The 17,858-nt window shown below is 33.7% G+C and overlaps 1 protein-coding gene across 10 annotated transcripts in view; it reads left to right on the top strand.

Moving 5' to 3' along the window:
- The window catches only part of TLL1 (tolloid like 1), a 192,952-nt gene that overhangs the window by 93,063 nt on the left and 82,031 nt on the right, over positions 1 to 17,858 (top strand). For all 10 annotated transcript variants that reach the window (XM_008538033.2, XM_070608244.1, XM_070608242.1 and 7 more), the window contains 3 exons: positions 4,402 to 4,580; positions 10,444 to 10,549; positions 17,020 to 17,144. In XM_008538033.2, the coding sequence (XP_008536255.2) occupies positions 4,402 to 4,580; positions 10,444 to 10,549; positions 17,020 to 17,144 (410 nt within the window). The remainder of the gene's footprint in view (positions 1 to 4,401; positions 4,581 to 10,443; positions 10,550 to 17,019; positions 17,145 to 17,858) is intronic.

Genomic DNA, 17,858 nt, shown 5'->3' with positions numbered 1-17,858 from the left:
AATTGGAACTTATATTTAAATACGTTATTAAATTCAGCTTGAACTTTTGTTTCTTTGCTAAGAATACTTAAAAGGTGTGCTGTCTGCTTTACCTTGCATCACATCAGGAAGTACGTGTGTCTGGACCCACCACTTTAGTGATGCTACGAATGATCAGTGCATTCAGGTGGTGGTAGCCATGTCTATCCATTGTAATAGTCCCATAGTTGCAAAATAGTGAGTTTCCAGTGCCGTTCTTGTATTTCTCCTACATTTATTAGGTAAAATTCTTCTATAAAGAAGCATTTTCTCTCATCAGCTATAGCTATTTGAATACCCTGTAGTATAGTTCATAAAGGGGAGTAAAAATAAATGCTTAATTCCTTTGGAGGAAATTGTTCTTGCCCTAATGACATGTATTTTTTTGGGGAAAATTTATATATTTCAATAGGTATTGGAGGGAGGGATTAAGTCATCTGGCTTTGTTCTACCATATTTTCCTAGAACACTTAATTTAAAAAGTAATGGGTTTTATCAAAAAGTCAAGAAATAACAAGTGTTGTTGAGGATGTGGAGAAAAGGGAGCTTTTGTACACTGTTGGAGGGAATGTAAATTGGTGCAGCCACTATGGAAACAGTATGGGCGTTCCTGAAAAGATTAAAATAGAACTGCTATATTTTCTAGCAATTCCACTATAGGGTATTTATCTGAAGGAAATGAAAACACTAACTTGAAAAGATATATTCACCCTCATGTTCAATGCAGCATTATTTACAATAGGCAAGACGTGAGAGCAACCTAATTGTCCATTGATGAATGAAGGGATAAAGAAATGTACTATAAATGAAATGAAATATTGAATGAAGTGAAAGGAAATATTATTGAATATTCATACAATGAAATATTATTCAGCCATAACAAAGAAGGAAATCTTGCCATTTGCGACAACATGGATGCACCTTACTTGAGGGTGTTATGCTAACTGAAATAAGTCTGACAGAGAAAGACAAATACCGTATGATCTCACTTAAATGTGGAATCTTATAAAAACCAAACTCATAGATACAGAGAACAGCTTGGTGGCTGCCAGAGGCAGGGGTGGTCGGTGGAGGAAATGTGTGAAGGTGGTCAAAAGGTACAAACTTCTAGTTATAAAATAAGTCATGAAGATGTAATGTACGGCATGGTGACTGTAGTTAATGATACTGTATTGTGTATTTGAAAGTTGCTAAGAGAATAGATTTTAAAATTTCTCATCATAAGAAAAAAAATTTTGTAACTGTGTGGTGATGGATGTTAGCTAGACTCATTGTGGTGATCATTTTGCAATATACACAAATAGCAAATCATTATTTTGTACACCTAAAACTAATGTAATGTTATATGTTAATTTTATTTCAATAAAAAGTAATTTAAAAAGTAATGGTTTCTAATTTGGGCCCTATCTGAGTGACATTAGGAAAAATTATACATTATTACCTTTCTATAGTTTTTGGATAGTGCTTGAATTTTTTAGTTATGACTTACTCAAGTAATATTTCCTTCTAAATCACTTTAATTTAAAGTTGATAAGTTTTGGTTACATTTGAAATGCCTCCTGGTTCTTTATATCTGTTTAATATGTAAAAGGTCTGAATCTAAACTGTCCTTCCTTCCTTCTAGTTGTCTACAAGGAGTGGATATAGCTCAGCTTACATATTTCTAAATACATAATGTATTCAAATCAATACTTCTTTCCTCTTTCCCACCCTTCAATTTTGTAAAAACAAATAGGTCCAAAGTACTGATCACTTGTTATGTTATTGCTCAATTTCTGTTTGTAGCAAATTCATATTTATACTCATTTTCTTTTATTAATTTGGCTCTTGTTAAAGTTTTCCATTTTGCTAGTTTTATTCTGCCAAACTTGGAGGATATTGGAAACTAAGATAATACGTAGACATGTTTAAATGACGTTTTGTACTCTGTGCATATTGCCCCTGTCATTCCACTTCTGATTGCATATATTTAGTTATTTATTCATCTGAGCATCTAGAATTCTTCTGTCTTTAGACCTGTAGTATGTCAGAGATCAAACCACCACATTTTTCTTCTTTCACAAGGCCATTGTAAAAGTCAATGTGAAATGTACTTTTGCTTTATACAAAAATATTTTTGAATTATGAAACCCCATTTTAGTTATTGGAAGTTTCTATGAGTGAAATTATGCTTAAAAAGGTGTTTCAGATTAAATAAATTGACCATATTCCTTGATTGTCTCCCAGAGTTTGATTTGCAAAGACTTTCTTCTCTGAATATAACCAGCAAGAATGACTCAGTTTGGGTAATTCAGTTGCTGTATAATCATCAGATAGTTCAGTTTCATTACTATTGCTTCGTGGTAGCAAACGATTCAGTTTAAATTTCTGGAATTTGCAAATTTTGTGTTTTTCCACATCTAATACTTTACTATTTGCATATCTAGTAAATAGTTGACTTTGTATGGATTAACTATCTATGTATGGGTTAAAAGATACTATTTAAAAAAAAAATCTACCTGGAGGCAAAAGCACAATTCCCTGATTTCTTCCCTACCAGTTACCTCTCTCTTCTTTTCTATTATTGATTTATTAAGCTTAATTAACTGTTATAATAGATTCATAAGTAATAAACTGAATACTTCGTCTAACTGGCGTGGTATAGGTTAAAATGCTTAGGCATTTAAAGCCTACAAAAATACTTAGAATGACAATATTTTTATTTGTTGACAATCAAAAGGACAATCAAATGTACTTTGAAAATTAAAATTGCTTTTAGTCATTTGGGAAATTAATTTTTGGCAATTTTCTCTTTTAATTTAGTAAATTAGAAAAGGTGTTGGTGTCTGGTGCACTGTGATTCCCAACTATTTGAGACCCATTATTTACTGCCCTTTGTTGCCATCTATTGGGGATGGTCCTATAGATAAGCTATTTTACTGTAAAACTTAATTACTGAAGTTGTAGATATAATTTTATTTATAATTGTAATTGTGGTTACTATATTATTATACCATTTAAAAGGTATTTTAAGTGAATATCCCCATGTGCCCACCCTTGCACGTGTGTGTGCACTTTCTTATGCATGCTCACACACATCCATCTATGCACACACACAAAATGAATACATGGAACTTCTATATTGTGGGTAGAAAACATCAATTAATATCTATAAATATCAGTAAATTGAGGAAAATCTGCAGAAAGATACTCTGCATATTTCATATTCTGTTGGTCCAAGAGATTCTTTCAGAAGGTGAAATAGAATATCACACTTAAATATTAGCCCAACCATTCAATGCAATCCTATAAATCTCATAATTCTACCAGTTGTCAATTTTTCTTCACTAGTTAACCATTAACGCTAGACAATTCACCTTTTGAAACAAATTTTCCTGAATTGACTTCTTCTTTTAGAAGTTTTCTTCTTAAAAAAAAAATTCCCATGAGCAGGAAAAGTAATTTCTTTTTTGATTAACCAATATCTTTCTTAAATAAATTTAATTCTGTTTTTCTCAAAGAGGAAAAATAAACTTTGTTTTTATATTGAATACTGAAATCGTGGATTATTGCCAGATAACCATATTGATAAAGTAGTTACCTAAATAATTTACATGGACTGTGAGGATAAAAAATTATATTAGAAATAAATGTGAGTTATGTGGTATATATACACAATGGAATACTAGTTAGCTATAAAGATGATGAAATCTTGCCATTTGCGACATTGATGGGCCTTGAGGGTATTATGCTAAATGAAATGTCAGACAGACAGAGAAAGTCAAATACTGTATGATTTCACTCATAAGTAGAAGATAAAAATAACAGCAGCAGCAACAAACAAACACGTAGATACAGAGATTAGGTTGGTGGTTACCAGAGGGGAGGCAGAGAGGGAGGAGGGCAAAATGGGTGACGGGGCACATGTGTATGGTGATGGAGGGTAATTAGTCTTTGAGTGGTGAACATGATATACTCTACACAGAAATCGAAATATAATGATGTACACTTGAAATCTGTATAATGTTATAAACCAATGTTGCTTCAATTAAAAAAATGTGAGTTGATGTCTTGAGTTTAACTGTATGTATTATAGCACATTATTCATCATAAGTATTTCATTTTCTGATTTATCTTCTGCATACTTCTAAAAATGATTTAAGGCATATCTTCTAATATATGAATTAGTACAAAAGCACTTTAACTGATTATTTGAAGACTTTTATTGTACATAAATTTACCAGGACACTAGAAATTAGCCGTATTTGTTAACGAAAGGCTGCTCTGCTTCTGAATGTGTTGGACTTTATAGTTCATCACGATTCTTTACAAAAGTTTCACCATATTGTAATTCATCCAGCATCACCCTGTTCATCACCATCTCCACTTTCTACTTTATTCCAGATGCTGCTCCTATGTAGGTCGGCGGGGAAATGGACCTCAGGCGATCTCTATTGGCAAGAACTGTGATAAATTTGGAATTGTTGTTCATGAATTGGGCCATGTGATAGGCTTTTGGCATGAACACACACGACCAGATCGAGATAACCATGTAACCATCATAAGAGAAAACATCCAACCAGGTGAGAGGCTTCAGGATGTGTTGGATTTAAGGTTGACTGAATATCTTTTAATTATAATTATGCTATTTAGCATTTAACTTACAAAAAGTGAACTGATTTTTTTGATATTATAGATCAACAGTTTGCTTGATTAAAAAATACCCATGATGATATTATATTTTTCATTTTTCCTACATAGTGAATGATCTTAATATTTTTTAGGCTTGCTTTTTTTCCTTAAGATTTAGCTGTTTTTGTATAAAAACTTCTGCGCTTTCTAAGAATGGGTGTAGGCTATTGAATCATAGATTAATATTATTAAATATTTCTTTTTTAAGAGCATTTTCTATACCTAGTTCTATAATTTATGTTGTAGGGATTTAGAAAGGGTTCAGCATTTGCCATGAAACATGCTGCTACTGTAGGAATCTATGTTATACCAGGGACAATTTCTGGAGAAAATTCCAGAGAAGTGTCATTTTCAGGATAGTCTACATAGTTTCTTTGACTATTAAACCTGACTACCCTAAAGACAAATTCTTAAGAATTTTTTCAGTGGTTGAAATATAATATACAATTAAAATTTAATTTCCCTTGACAGTTGATGTGCGATAATAGCCTCACTTTATAGCTTTTTATTTTAACTTTCATAAATTCACAGAGATCAGTACATTTCAATTTCCAAAAGAAAAATCTCGTTGGTTGGAATTGTCGTACAATGTAGTGTATATTTCAAGAATATACAAAGGAAAGTGTGTCCTTATTTCTTTATTCATGACCAGTTTTAAGTTACAAACATTGAATTCCTTAGAATTTCCTGTAATTAATGGCGTTGATATATTTATTTGCTCATCCTATATTTGTTACCAATTATTTATTGAGGCGCTATTAGACATTGGAGATACTGTCATGAAAATTGCAAAGCTTAATGTACAGTATGTCCGTATATGCAGATGATTGCACATGAGTGAGAAAAGCAACAGTAGTCATTTCTTGAGAATACCATTAGTCCAAGCAAGATGTGACAAAATGCGCCTTGGTGAGTTGAGGGAGATGTTACAAAGGAACTGAAATTTAGAAGTAAAGTAGAAGCGTTCTAAGAGCACAGAAGAGTGATGGAATTTCTAAGCTGAAAAAACATCATGATCAAAGCTACAATTATGGAAAATTGAACCTTTTTTATTTGCCCATTATGGCTACCTTGTAAATTACAAGTGAGATTAGTTGGCACTTACCTCGGGAGGTTAGATCATAGAGATCTTCTATATGAAGCTAGGAAATTTAGATTTTATCTTCTAACTACTGGGGAATAATTGAAGGATTGAAAGCAGAGCAAGTTCAGATTTTAAAAAGAGAAGAATTTGTTCAGCTGTAGGGATCATTAACTGGAAATGGGGAGGTGGGGGTGGGGAGGATGGACCTGAAGTCAGGAAAACATATTAGAAGCTGAAATAAGTAGTTTATGAGATGACTAAGTCTTCAGGGTGGTGCAGATCAAGAGGAAAAAGAGGGAATAATCTTTCAAAAATATTTTAAGAGGAACATGATTATGTGAGGGAAAATCTTCAACGTTTTATTTTTAGGCAGCAGGATGAATGGTGGCACCATCCATGGAAATAAGAAATATGGATAAAGCAATATATTTTTGAGAGGGAGAAAGACAAATAACAATTTCATTTAGCATATCCTTGAGTTTGAGAATCCTTTGGATGATCCGAGTGGAGATGTTTAGTAGAGAAAGGAAAGGTGAGTCTAGACTTTAGAATATGTCTGGAAACAAAAATTTGATAGTGGATTTGACTGTCTAGGGAAATGCTGGAGGGAGAAGAAAGTAAGATTGAAGATAGAAAGTCAGGAACACCAATATTTATGCAACATTTTGCAGCAAATCCCCCAAAAGACTAAGAAAGTTTGGTCTAGGAAGTAGGTTAAAAATCACTGAATGGGATGTCCCAGGGAAGAGACCTTTGCTAGAATGATGAAGTAAGTAGTCCTTCCTTATCCCGGGTTTATCTTTCCGTGGTTTCAGCTACCCTCGGTCAACCGTGTTCCAAAACTATTGAATGGAAAATTCCAGAAATAATCCGTAAATTTTAAACTGTGTGCCCTTTTGAGTAGCATGATGATGTCTCACACTGTCCCACTCCCTTTTGCCAGGGAGGTAAATCATCCTTTTGTCCAGCGTATCCACACTGTGTACACTACCCACCGTTAGTCACTCAGTAGCCTTCTGATTATTGTAGCATCACAGTGCTTGTGTTCAAATAACCCTTTTATTACTTAATGATGGCCTTAAAGCCCCTAGAGTAGTGATGCTGCCAATTTGGATATGCCAAAGAGAAGCCATAAAGTGCTTCCTTCAAGTGAAAAGGTAAAAGTTCTTGACTTAATAAGGAAAGAAAAAAAATTGTATGTTGAGGTTGCTAAAAGCCACATTAACTTATTCATATATTGTTATAATTGTTGTATTTCATTATTAGTTGTCATTCTTAGTCTCTTACTGTGCCTAATTTATAAATTCAACTTTATCATAGATATGTACATATAGGGGAGAAAATACTATATGTAGGGTTCAGTAACATCCATGGTTTCAGGCATCTGCTGGGAGTCTTGGACCATATCCCCCAGGGAAAACGGGGGACTACCTTCATCTGTAGTATTGAATATCGAAGAGAATTAAAGAAAATGTATAGTCACAGAATAGAAGACTCTAACTCCTGAGCTAGCTCTCAAGGTTCATCTTATAGTTTATGTCATTAGGAGAGGAATAAGGAGGAAATAGTATTTCTGAAAATTATTTCAACTATCAGTTAAGTGAGAAGTTTGCTGTTAACCACAGTTATTAAGTTTCCTCTATTATGTGGACAAAATGACTCGTAAAGGAAGTAACTTTCGAGAATGATTCTTACTCTTAAAAATAGACTGTGATTCAACATAAATATGCACCTAAAACAAGCAAGAAATGGATATGTAGTATGTAAATGTATAATACTTAGCACATTGCTACGCAAATTTTGGCTATCTGTACTTTTGTAGACTCAACATTCAGGCCAATAGAAAAAAGTAATTTATTGGATGAGATTTCCTGAGTATTCAGCAGTTCTATAGCAGGGAAATCCTAGTGTGCAAGAACTCATATTGGAGATTAATCTTCAACAAATTTTATCACTTGCCCTGGTTCAGAAACTTCAGATCAAGTGCTATTCAAGGGCAATGTCTAATAAGTGCAGACTGTAGCTTTGCATTTATATGCAAAATTAGTGACTGTGGTAGGAACCAAATTGGTATAAGGGTTGGATTACTTTAATCCTTCTTAGAATATACCTTCAAGAAAGAGGCTCATCATTTTTTTGTCGTTTAGGGTGGGTTCCCCTGGTGCTCTGTATCTGATCCTCTTCCCTTCTATCATGAAATTGGTCTAATTTTCTTTATTTGGACCATGTATGGCCATGTTCTTTTTAACTATCACAAAAACACTGTATCATATACAGTTAAATGCTCAGTGATATGCATCAAAATGTATTACTGAAGTTGCTTAATGTTCCACTTTCAGAAATTTTTATGAAACTTTTTGCTTTAATTAGAGAATATGTTCTCATGTTGTGCTTGAAGTTGAAACCTCCACTGGGTTCTAGATTAATATCTGTAAAGTAAGCTCTGCAGCTTTATGAAAATCTCACCTTAGAATTGGATACGTTAACATACACTTAAAATTCCTTATGAAGGAGAGTTTTAACTGTCGCTTCTATCAGAGATTGAAGATAAAACAGGGTATTTCCTGAGAATGGTTGTAATTCAGACACACACAAGAGATTTGTGGAGCATGTATTTCACTATATGGTCTGATCAGCGTATTAAAAGCTATTTGTTGTGTGAATTCATTGAAAGATGGACTAAAACACTTTACTCTGGCACTTGGGTTCTGTAACTTCAAGCTGATTCTCTCAACCTTAATACTCAAGTATACCAGATTTCTTTCTTTCTTTCTGTCCGTCTTTTTCTTTCCTTCTTTCTTTCTTTCTTCCTTCCTTCCTTCCTTCCTTCCTTTCCTCCCTCCCTCCCTCCCTCCTTTCTTTCTTCTTTCTTTCTTTCTTTCTTTCTTTCTTTCTTTCTTTCTTTCTTTCTTTCTTTCTTTCATTCTTCCTTCCTTCCTTCCTTCCTTTCCTCCCTCCCTCCCTCCTTTCTTTCTTTCTTTCTTTCTTTCTTTCTTTCTTCTTTCTTTCTTTCTTTCTTTCTTTCTTTCTTTCTTTCTTTCTTTCTTTCTTTCTTTCATTCTTCCTTCCTTCCTTCCTTCCTTTCCTCCCTCCCTCCCTCCTTTCTTTCTTCTTTCTTTCTTTCTTTCTTTCTTTCTTTCTTTCTTTCTTTCTTTCTTTCCTTCTTCCTTTCCTTCCTTCCTTCTTTCTTTCTTTCTTTCTTTCTTTCTTTCTTTCTTTCTTTCTTTCTTTCTTTCTTTCTTTCTTTCTTTCTCTCTCTCTCTCTCTTTTCTTTCTCTTTCTCTCTCTCTCTCTCTCTCTCTCTCTCTCTCTCTGTCTCTCTCTCTCTTTCTCTCTCTTTCTTTCTTGGTGAGGAAGATTGGCCATGAGCTAACATCTGTGCCAATCTTCCTCTATTTTGTATGTGGGATGCCACCACAACACAGCTTAATGAACAGCGTGCAGATCTGCGCCTGGGATCCGAACCCATGAACCCTGGGCTGTGGAAGTGGAGCACATGAACTTAACCACTACACCACTCTCCCGGCTCCACCAGATTTCTTTGTTACATGTAAGAGAGATGTACTCCATGGCATCACTCAATTTCTGTATTGCCTTTTGGAAAACTTTCTATTAAAGTGATATTTTTATATTTAGTAGTAATATGGCAATTGAAATAAAAATCTGGTTAGATGAATGTTGTAATAGTTCCATTTTGAACTCCAACTTTGAATTTTGAATCCTAGTAGCTCACCTTTATGGTCTGATGTTTCAGAGCTTTTTAAGTTACGTAAATGAGCCATGAAAGCAGCCGTCTTTGGCTGCCGAGATTGTGAAAACTGAGTTCCTGAAACATAAACTCTATCTGAGGAAATTCTCTGCTGCTGGAACTATTGGTGTAAATCTGCATATTTAACTCTGTTATTTTCAGATTTCAGGAAATAATATTACAGTACAGATACAAAACAGGCGGTTGAGGAACCTATTAACATGAAGATGTCCGGAAGTTAAAGTAACAGTTGTGACAAGTTAAAAAAAAATTAAGTTCTAAAGCATATTCTTCTGATCAAAACGGCCTCCAGGTAGAGGCTCCTTTTCATCCCACAGAATCTTGTCTCAGTTTTGAGTGAAGTTTGCTGCTGTTGCTTTAACTTTAGTAACAAAGTCCCATAGCTAATGCCTGCAGGGTTATGTGTACGTACAAATATTGTTTTTATATTTTTTCCTAGTGTTTCATAGAAGGAATCTAAAGAAAATAGAAAGATAATTTTTGCTGGTCTTGGAAAATATAGTCATCAGAGAAAGGTGGGAAACTCATTTGATAAAAATGTAACTTTTTATAATCATTCCTACAGTAGTGAAAAAAGCAGTAAGATTTTAAAGAAATCAAATATGAGAAGATGAAAGAGTATATATAGGAAACAAATCCAGGGTATGCTTTTGGTAATCTACCTGTTTGCTGAAATTAACTTATTAATGAAATTCAGTATCACTCTTTCAACATGATGTTAAGGTGAACACAGTGGCACAGGATGTTACCTTGGTGCGTACCTGGGTGTTAATACGTAAATACAACCAGCATGAAGATCAGCCATTCAATTAAAAGCAAATGCAGGCCTAGGAAGGGCTCTTCTGCTCTCTTTTCTATCTGTTAAAAGCCTTCTGAAACGTTGTCTGTGCCTGATGCTTAGGTCAAGAGTACAATTTTCTGAAGATGGAACCTGGAGAAGTGAACTCCCTTGGAGAACGATATGATTTTGACAGCATCATGCACTATGCCAGGAACACCTTCTCAAGGTTGGAGTCTCAGGTTATACCTTTTGACTTTTAATTCCTTTCCTCTGTGTGACTCCTCGCAAAACTATGTTTAACATGAGAACTAGAACCACTTTCAAACATTGCTGCCATAAAGTACGAAAAATATTTGATTGGCGTTTATAACCAACACCAGGCATTTGAGATTTTAAAAACATATTTTCACATATCCTATCAAATACATATATTCAAAGTAAAATTTAAAATGGTATGAATTATTTAAACTGTTTTATATTCCTAAATCATAAAAAAGTTCAATTAAAATGATCACCAAACCAATCAACCTGTTAAATTGGCAAAGCATTACTTAACGAAAATTAGGCATTTGCAAGTGAATTGTTGAGTTGGAATGTTATACTCTCTTATTGCTTAAGTGCTAGTTATACTCAAAAATTGCTATACTAAATTATTTCCCAGAGAAACTGTTAGGAAAATGTTTTACTTCATATAATTTAGAGCTTCACCTTTCATTAACCTTAAAATTATTTAATCAATGACTGAATGTTATTTTTTGAGAGTGTAATAAATTTGAGTTTTGATCTACTTCACTCTAAAGATGATGTCATCAAGCAAATAGTTCCCCAGGTAAGGAATTTGGAGCTGTTAAACCATTGAAATCATCCCTTTTCCCCATTTTATGCCCATTTTACACTCATATGTTCATTCCAGCTCATTCTTTTTGCCCACCCATGTCCATTTCATAAATCATTAACACCTGTTTCTAAAGGTAGGGTCAGGAAGAAGATAAAAAATTCAAATTAATTCCAATTTTTAAAAAGAAATTCTTGGTAAAAAGTGAAAAAAGATGTGTAAAGAACTCCTAATACTCGGATACATTTTTAAATTATGCTTTTTTTAAGGCTAAACTTTATTATTAAAAAATTGAGTGTTAACTATTTTAAAAATTATTTTCTTCTGAAGTATATATAATATACACATATTTGTTCAAATATAATAACTACCCAAATATTTACTGTTTCTAGAGTTAAATTTAAGTTTTGGTAGAAATACACTCATCAATTTGGCCTGAAATTTATCTTAAAGAGTTATGAAACTTTGTCTTTAGGTCAATATTTGGAATTGAGTTTTCCACAGAAACTTGTAACAAATGGGGATTTGGGTCTCAGTTCAGCCAAGATGCCTCTCTTATGCTGCTGAATTATATTATTTAGAAATAAACAGAGTTTTGATTCTTTGAAACAGAGGAGGTACTGGAGAGTGGAGAAAAGAATTTATTTTTCCTATCCTTGATAGATAATGAATCTGTGCCAAAGTTTCGAATATATATTTCCCCTTATTCTGTACTCCTTTTATGTGTTTAAATTGTTGCTTTTCCATAAGCTGCTCTGCTCTTGAAGCTTGCAGTCTGTCACTCCCTGTGGTTACCTTGGTGGTACATGCCAGCCAGCCTCGAACTATTATTTTTTCTTAGTGTTTCAGAATTATTCTATTTACTTTTCTAAAAAGTTTATATTCTATAGTGAAAATAACCATGTCTGCCTGTTAGAGGAATTAATTAATTTCACATTATTTTATTGTTTTGATTTTAAAGAGGATATTTATTAACTCATACATATTTTTAAATAAGTGAATTTCAGGAGAGGAAATATTTGGCACAGTTCTCAGCCACTACCTCCAAAGTATTTGAAGGTTTTTTTTTTTTGTAGTTAAAAAAACAGCGTCAAATTTACTATCTTAACTATTTTTAAGTGTATGGTTCAGTAGTAGTAAATACATTCACATTGTTGTGAAACCTATCTCCAGAACTTTTTCATCATGCAGAACTGAAATCCTACACCCATTAAATAGCAACTCTGTTTTTCCCACCCTGCAGCTCCTGGTAACCACCATTCCACTTTCTTTTTCTATGAAGTTGGGCTACTTTAGATACCTCATATAAGTAGAATCATACAGTAGTTGTCTTTTTGTGATTGGCTTATTTCACTTAGCATAATGTCCTCAGGGTTCATGTTGTAGCGTGTGTCAGAATTTCATTCCTTTTTAAGGCTGAATAATATTCCACTGTATGTATATATCACGTTTTGTTTATCCATTCATCTGTTGATGGACATTTCAGTTGTTTCTACCTCTTGGCTATTTTGAATAGTGCTGCTATGAACCTTGGTGTACAAATATCTCTTCCAGACCCTGTTTTTAATTCTTTTGGATGTATACCCAGAAGTAGGATTGCTGGATCATATGATAGCTCTATTTTTAGTTTTCTGTAGTAACTGCACCATTTTACAACTCCAGCAGTGCGCAAGGGTTTCCTTTCTTTGTATCCTCACCAATGTGTGTTATTTTCTGGTTTGGGGGGGTGGTTTGATAGTAGCCCTCCTGGTGGGTGTGACATGATGTCTCATTGTGGTTTTGATTTGCATTTCTCTGCTGATTAATAATGTTGAGCACTTTTCATATGCTTGTTGGCCATTTGTACATCATCTCTGGAGAAATGTATATTCAAGTTCTTTGCCCATTTTTTAATCAGATTATTCTACTTTTTACAGTTGAGTTGTAGGATTTCTTTATATATTCTGGCCCCTTATCAGATGTATATTTTGAACATATTTTCTCTCCTTTTCACTCTGTTGATTGTGTCCTTTGCTGTGAAGAAGCTTTTTAGTTTGATGTAGTCCCACTTACCTATTTTTACTTTTGTTGTCTGTGCTTTTGGAGTCATATCCAAGAAATCATTGCCAGATCCAATGTCATAAAGGCTTTCCTCTGTTTTCTTCTAGGAGTTATATAATTTTGGGTCTTATATTTAGGTCTTTAATCCATTTTGAGTTAATTTTTGTATATAGCTTAGATAAGGGTTTGACTTCATTCTTTTGCACATGGATATCCAGTTTTTCCAACATAATTTGTTGAAAAGATTGTCTTTTCCCCCTCAGTGATCTTGGCAACTTTGTGGAAGGTCATTTGCTGTATACACTAGGGTTTATTTCTGGGATCCCTATTCTATTACATTGGTCTGTAGCCCTGTCTTTATGCCAGTATCACACTATGTTGATTACCTTAGTTTTGTAATATGCTTTGAAATCAAGAAGTGTGAGTCCTCCAACTTTGTTCTTTTTTTTCAAACTTTTTTTGGCTGTCAAGGTCCTGTGAGAATCCATATGAATTTTAGAACTGTTTTTTCTATTTCTGTAATAAATGCCATTGGGATTTTGGTAAGGGTTGTATTGAATCTATAGATTGTTTTGATTAGTGTGGACGTTTTAACAAATTAAATCATTCAATTCATACATAATTATTGTCCTTTTATCTATTTGTATCATCTTTGATTTCTTTCAACAGTGTTTTGTAGTTTTCAGCATACACGTCTTTCACCTCTTTGGTTAAGTTTATTCCAGAGTAGTTTTTTTTATGCTATTTTAAATGGAGCTGTTTTCTTAATTTTCTTCTGAATTGTTCATTATTATTGTATAGAAATGCAACTGATTTTTGCATTTTGGTTTTGTATCCTGCAGCTTTGCTGAATTTGTTTATTAGTCCTGACAGTTTTTTGTAGACTCTCTGTGGTTTTTTCTTTTACTTAAGATCACGTCATCTGCAAACAGAGATGATTTTATTTCTTTCTTTTCAATTTGGATGTCTTTTATTTCTTCTTCTTTTTTTTTTTTTTGCCTAATTGCTCCAACTACGACTTCCAGGACTATGTTGAATAGAAGTGTTGAGAGCAAGCATCCTAGCCTTTTTCCTGATGTTAGAAAGTTTTCAGTTTTTCACCATTGACTATGTTGTTAGCTGTATGCTTTTCATATATGATCTTTTATCTTGAAGTAGTTTCCTTCTAATCCTAGTTTGTTGAGTGTTTTTATCTGAAAGAGTGTTGATATTTGTCAAATGCTTTTTCTGCATCAGCTAGATGAACATGTGGTTTTTGTCTTTCATTCCATTAATGTAAGCATTTGAAGTTTTATGGTTTCTTCTATTCTGAATCCAGAGGGTCTATAAAAGTTTTAGTTGTTTTCGTCAGTGCTGCCCATCAACAGATTTAGGTCCTTACTTGTGGGAAGAACAGTGCTGGATATATGGGGGCTTCATATGCCTAGGTAATTTGCAATGTAAATGCTTGCAAACTGGGACTGCCCATTTTTCATTAATAAAAAATTGTAAAATTTTATTGTTTCTTAAAAAGCATAGCTAATTCACTCTTCCAATATAGATAAAATAAATGAAGATTAGTAAGCGAACCCGTCTATCATCTGTCTCTGGCCTATTGATAGTGACTCACTGAGAAAGTTCAGGAAGAGCCTGCAATTGCTTAATGGCCTGGATGTGGAGGGAGAGAATTGTTAACTTCTTTTTTTTTTTATTTTATTTTATTTTGAATTGTTAACTTCTTGACCACAAAGAAATAAGAAAAGATTGGATGACTGACCCCTTCCGAATGGAAGGGATGTTACTTCAGCAGGCAGAAGGAGCCAAATCCATCATTCCACTGTATGAGTTTGAATATATCTATTCCAAGATGTCCTTGACCTTTTTAAATTGAATTTCTTTTGAAAATTGGAAAAACCAAAATTTTTCAAAGACTACAAATTTGTTTTTAGATATAGAAATAAAAAATAGTGACTATGTTAGTCCTGAAGTACTGCAAAAATTGTAATACTTCGTTAATTTGGACTTGCCTGCTTAATGTGTCTGTTGATTCATGCAGCACAGTTGAAGAATGGCTTTTCTCAATGCTACCCTGTAGCTCAACCTCCTCTTCAACTGCCTTGGCCTAGCTGGAGTTGCATCTTATTAAGTATGTGCAAGCTTTACTTTTGATGGTCAATTCCCATAAATCGTTAGTTACCACCTCCCTCCCTTATCTCAGGTAGTGTATTAAGTAGTTCTATAGTTACTTAGATTTGGTTTTAAAGAGTTCCTTTCTCTATTTGTTATCCAGGTTTTATCTAAAGAGCAATACTACCCTTACCCAGAAGCTGGGGAGAGTAGTTATAAATTACTCATAGATCACGTCACTCCTCTGTTTACCATCTTCCAGATAGTAACAGTTTTCCTCAGGCTAAAGTTAAATTCTCTGGCACTCAAACACTTTAGGGGTCTTCCCATCTCTGGGTGGTTGTATTTCTTGTTCTCTCTCTCTGGAACTCTCTACTCCCAGTTACCCACATTGCCCTCACCTTCACTTTCTTCATGTTTGGCTGAAATGTCAACTTGCAAGTGAGTTTTTCTTTGATCACTCTATTTAAAAGCTACCCCATCACTGGACAATCAATAGCCATCTTCTCGTCTTTATTTTTCTCCATAGTATCTGTCACTATCTCAGTTATCAATCTTTGTTTAATGTCTTTCTCCCTCCATTAGAATGTGAGAATCATAAGGGGAGGAATTTTTGTTTCTTTTATTTACTGCTATAAATCCAGTCAGATAACAGAGCTTAGTAAATATTTCTTAAAGGAAGGAGCTGAAAATGTTATTCTTCTAACCTGCAGTTTAAATACAATCTGTTCATTTATAAATTTTGGGAAGGAGTGTCCCATCATTCCTCCAAATTTAAGAGATTTTTTTACAATTGTATTTCTTAACTTAAAATGCATTTATAGGAAGTTTCTCTTACTTTGAAAATCCTCATATGCACACTCCATCCGTCTCACCACTTGCAGCAGTCTGTCAGCCCATTTAACCTTTAAGCTCAGTGGTTCCTTTAGAGCTATAAATGTTGACATTCGTTCAAAAATTAGACTGTATGTTTAGTGCGCTATATTCAGAATTTTTAGTCATGCACATTAAGAAAAATGGTTTCTATCACAACCTTGGGTGAAAAGCAATTCAATATCTATAAATTAACATTATTAGGACATTCCTTAGTTTTTTTGCTTATTAATTTTACCATGAAAATTTTATACTATATATATGTGTATGTGCATGTGTGTGTATCACAAAACCGTTTTGCTTTAAAATGTCCTGTCTAGAATCTGACACTCTATTTTTCCTTGTTCTTTTAACATATACTGTAATAGATGGACTCATACAATACTTAGGTTAAATTAGTAGTTTAATTCAAAAATATTAGCTTTTGCATACTTTGACTTTTACAATTTTAGTAATCTCAAGATATTTATCTCTGTGAAGAAGAACTGTTTTACGACTTGGTAATCTAAGTGGTTCTTAGATCTGCTTGAGAGGCCAAAACAAAAGCTATAGTGTACTTGGTGGGGGACTGTATAGAATTCTAGATTTTTAAAAACATATACATTTCTAAGGAAAAAGTGCATGTCGTCATTGACTTTATACTAGGTATACACATTTAACAAACAATTATTTTTCTACTTTAATGAAAGTGTTTTGAAAGTCTGACACACTATTTAAATATCAGCACTGGTGTATCTCCCCTTTGATTGACTTGAGTTTGAAAAAAATAACCTTATATTTATAACAGATATATATGTCTTAATTGGGTGACTTATGTGTGGCTTGCTTCTGATTTTTTGCAGGGGGATGTTTCTGGATACCATTCTCCCCTCACGTGATGATAATGGCATACGTCCGGCAATTGGTCAGCGAACCCGTTTAAGCAAAGGAGATATTGCACAGGCAAGAAAGCTGTATAGATGTCCAGGTATTGCACCATACAAATGCAGAAGCATAATTGTGCCTGGTACTGCTATTCCAGATGAATAAGCCACAATTTACTCAGCTGCTTACTTGTCTCCCTCCATGCTGGCAAGTGACGTATTCAGTTCAAAGTCATAATCATAAAATGAAATAGGAGAGAACTCTGGAACACCCACTGCTATAATTAAAAACAAATTGCTAGAAGTCAAATTTCAAGTATAGGGAAAAGTATGTTTTATTTCTTTTAATTTAATGAGTAAAAGAGCAAAAAAGTATGGTTGGTTGATGGTTATTATCAAATAGTTGCATGATTTCGTAGTCAAATGCTGAGTTTCCTTGACAATATAAAAAAAAAAATCCTTTATTTCAGCTTCAGAACTGAATCCCGAATGATCTTTTCTTTCAAGTACCATCATTAATGGTATACAGCTTTTATTAATTGGAATTTGTAACTTCATTGCAAAAAATAAGTTTTAACCATGTTGCTAGTGAGCTACTGTATGTTTTGCTTCTGGATAAAGTCGTGAGAAAAAGATTAATGAAATGTCTTAATAAGAATGTTGCAAGGGAACACTAGTGTCCTATTGGACCAAGAAAGAAAAAGAGTCTGCTTCCAATTGGAAATGCTGCATACTCTATATACCTCCCATATACTCAAAATGATTTGAAATATCCTATGTCGAGAAACACGTCTAATTTTGCTTAACACAGCTTTTCC

Source organism: Equus przewalskii, chromosome 2, assembly GCF_037783145.1.
Source record: "Equus przewalskii isolate Varuska chromosome 2, EquPr2, whole genome shotgun sequence".
Classification (NCBI taxonomy): domain Eukaryota; kingdom Metazoa; phylum Chordata; class Mammalia; order Perissodactyla; family Equidae; genus Equus; species Equus przewalskii.
This window is presented reverse-complemented; position numbering and strand designations above follow the sequence as displayed.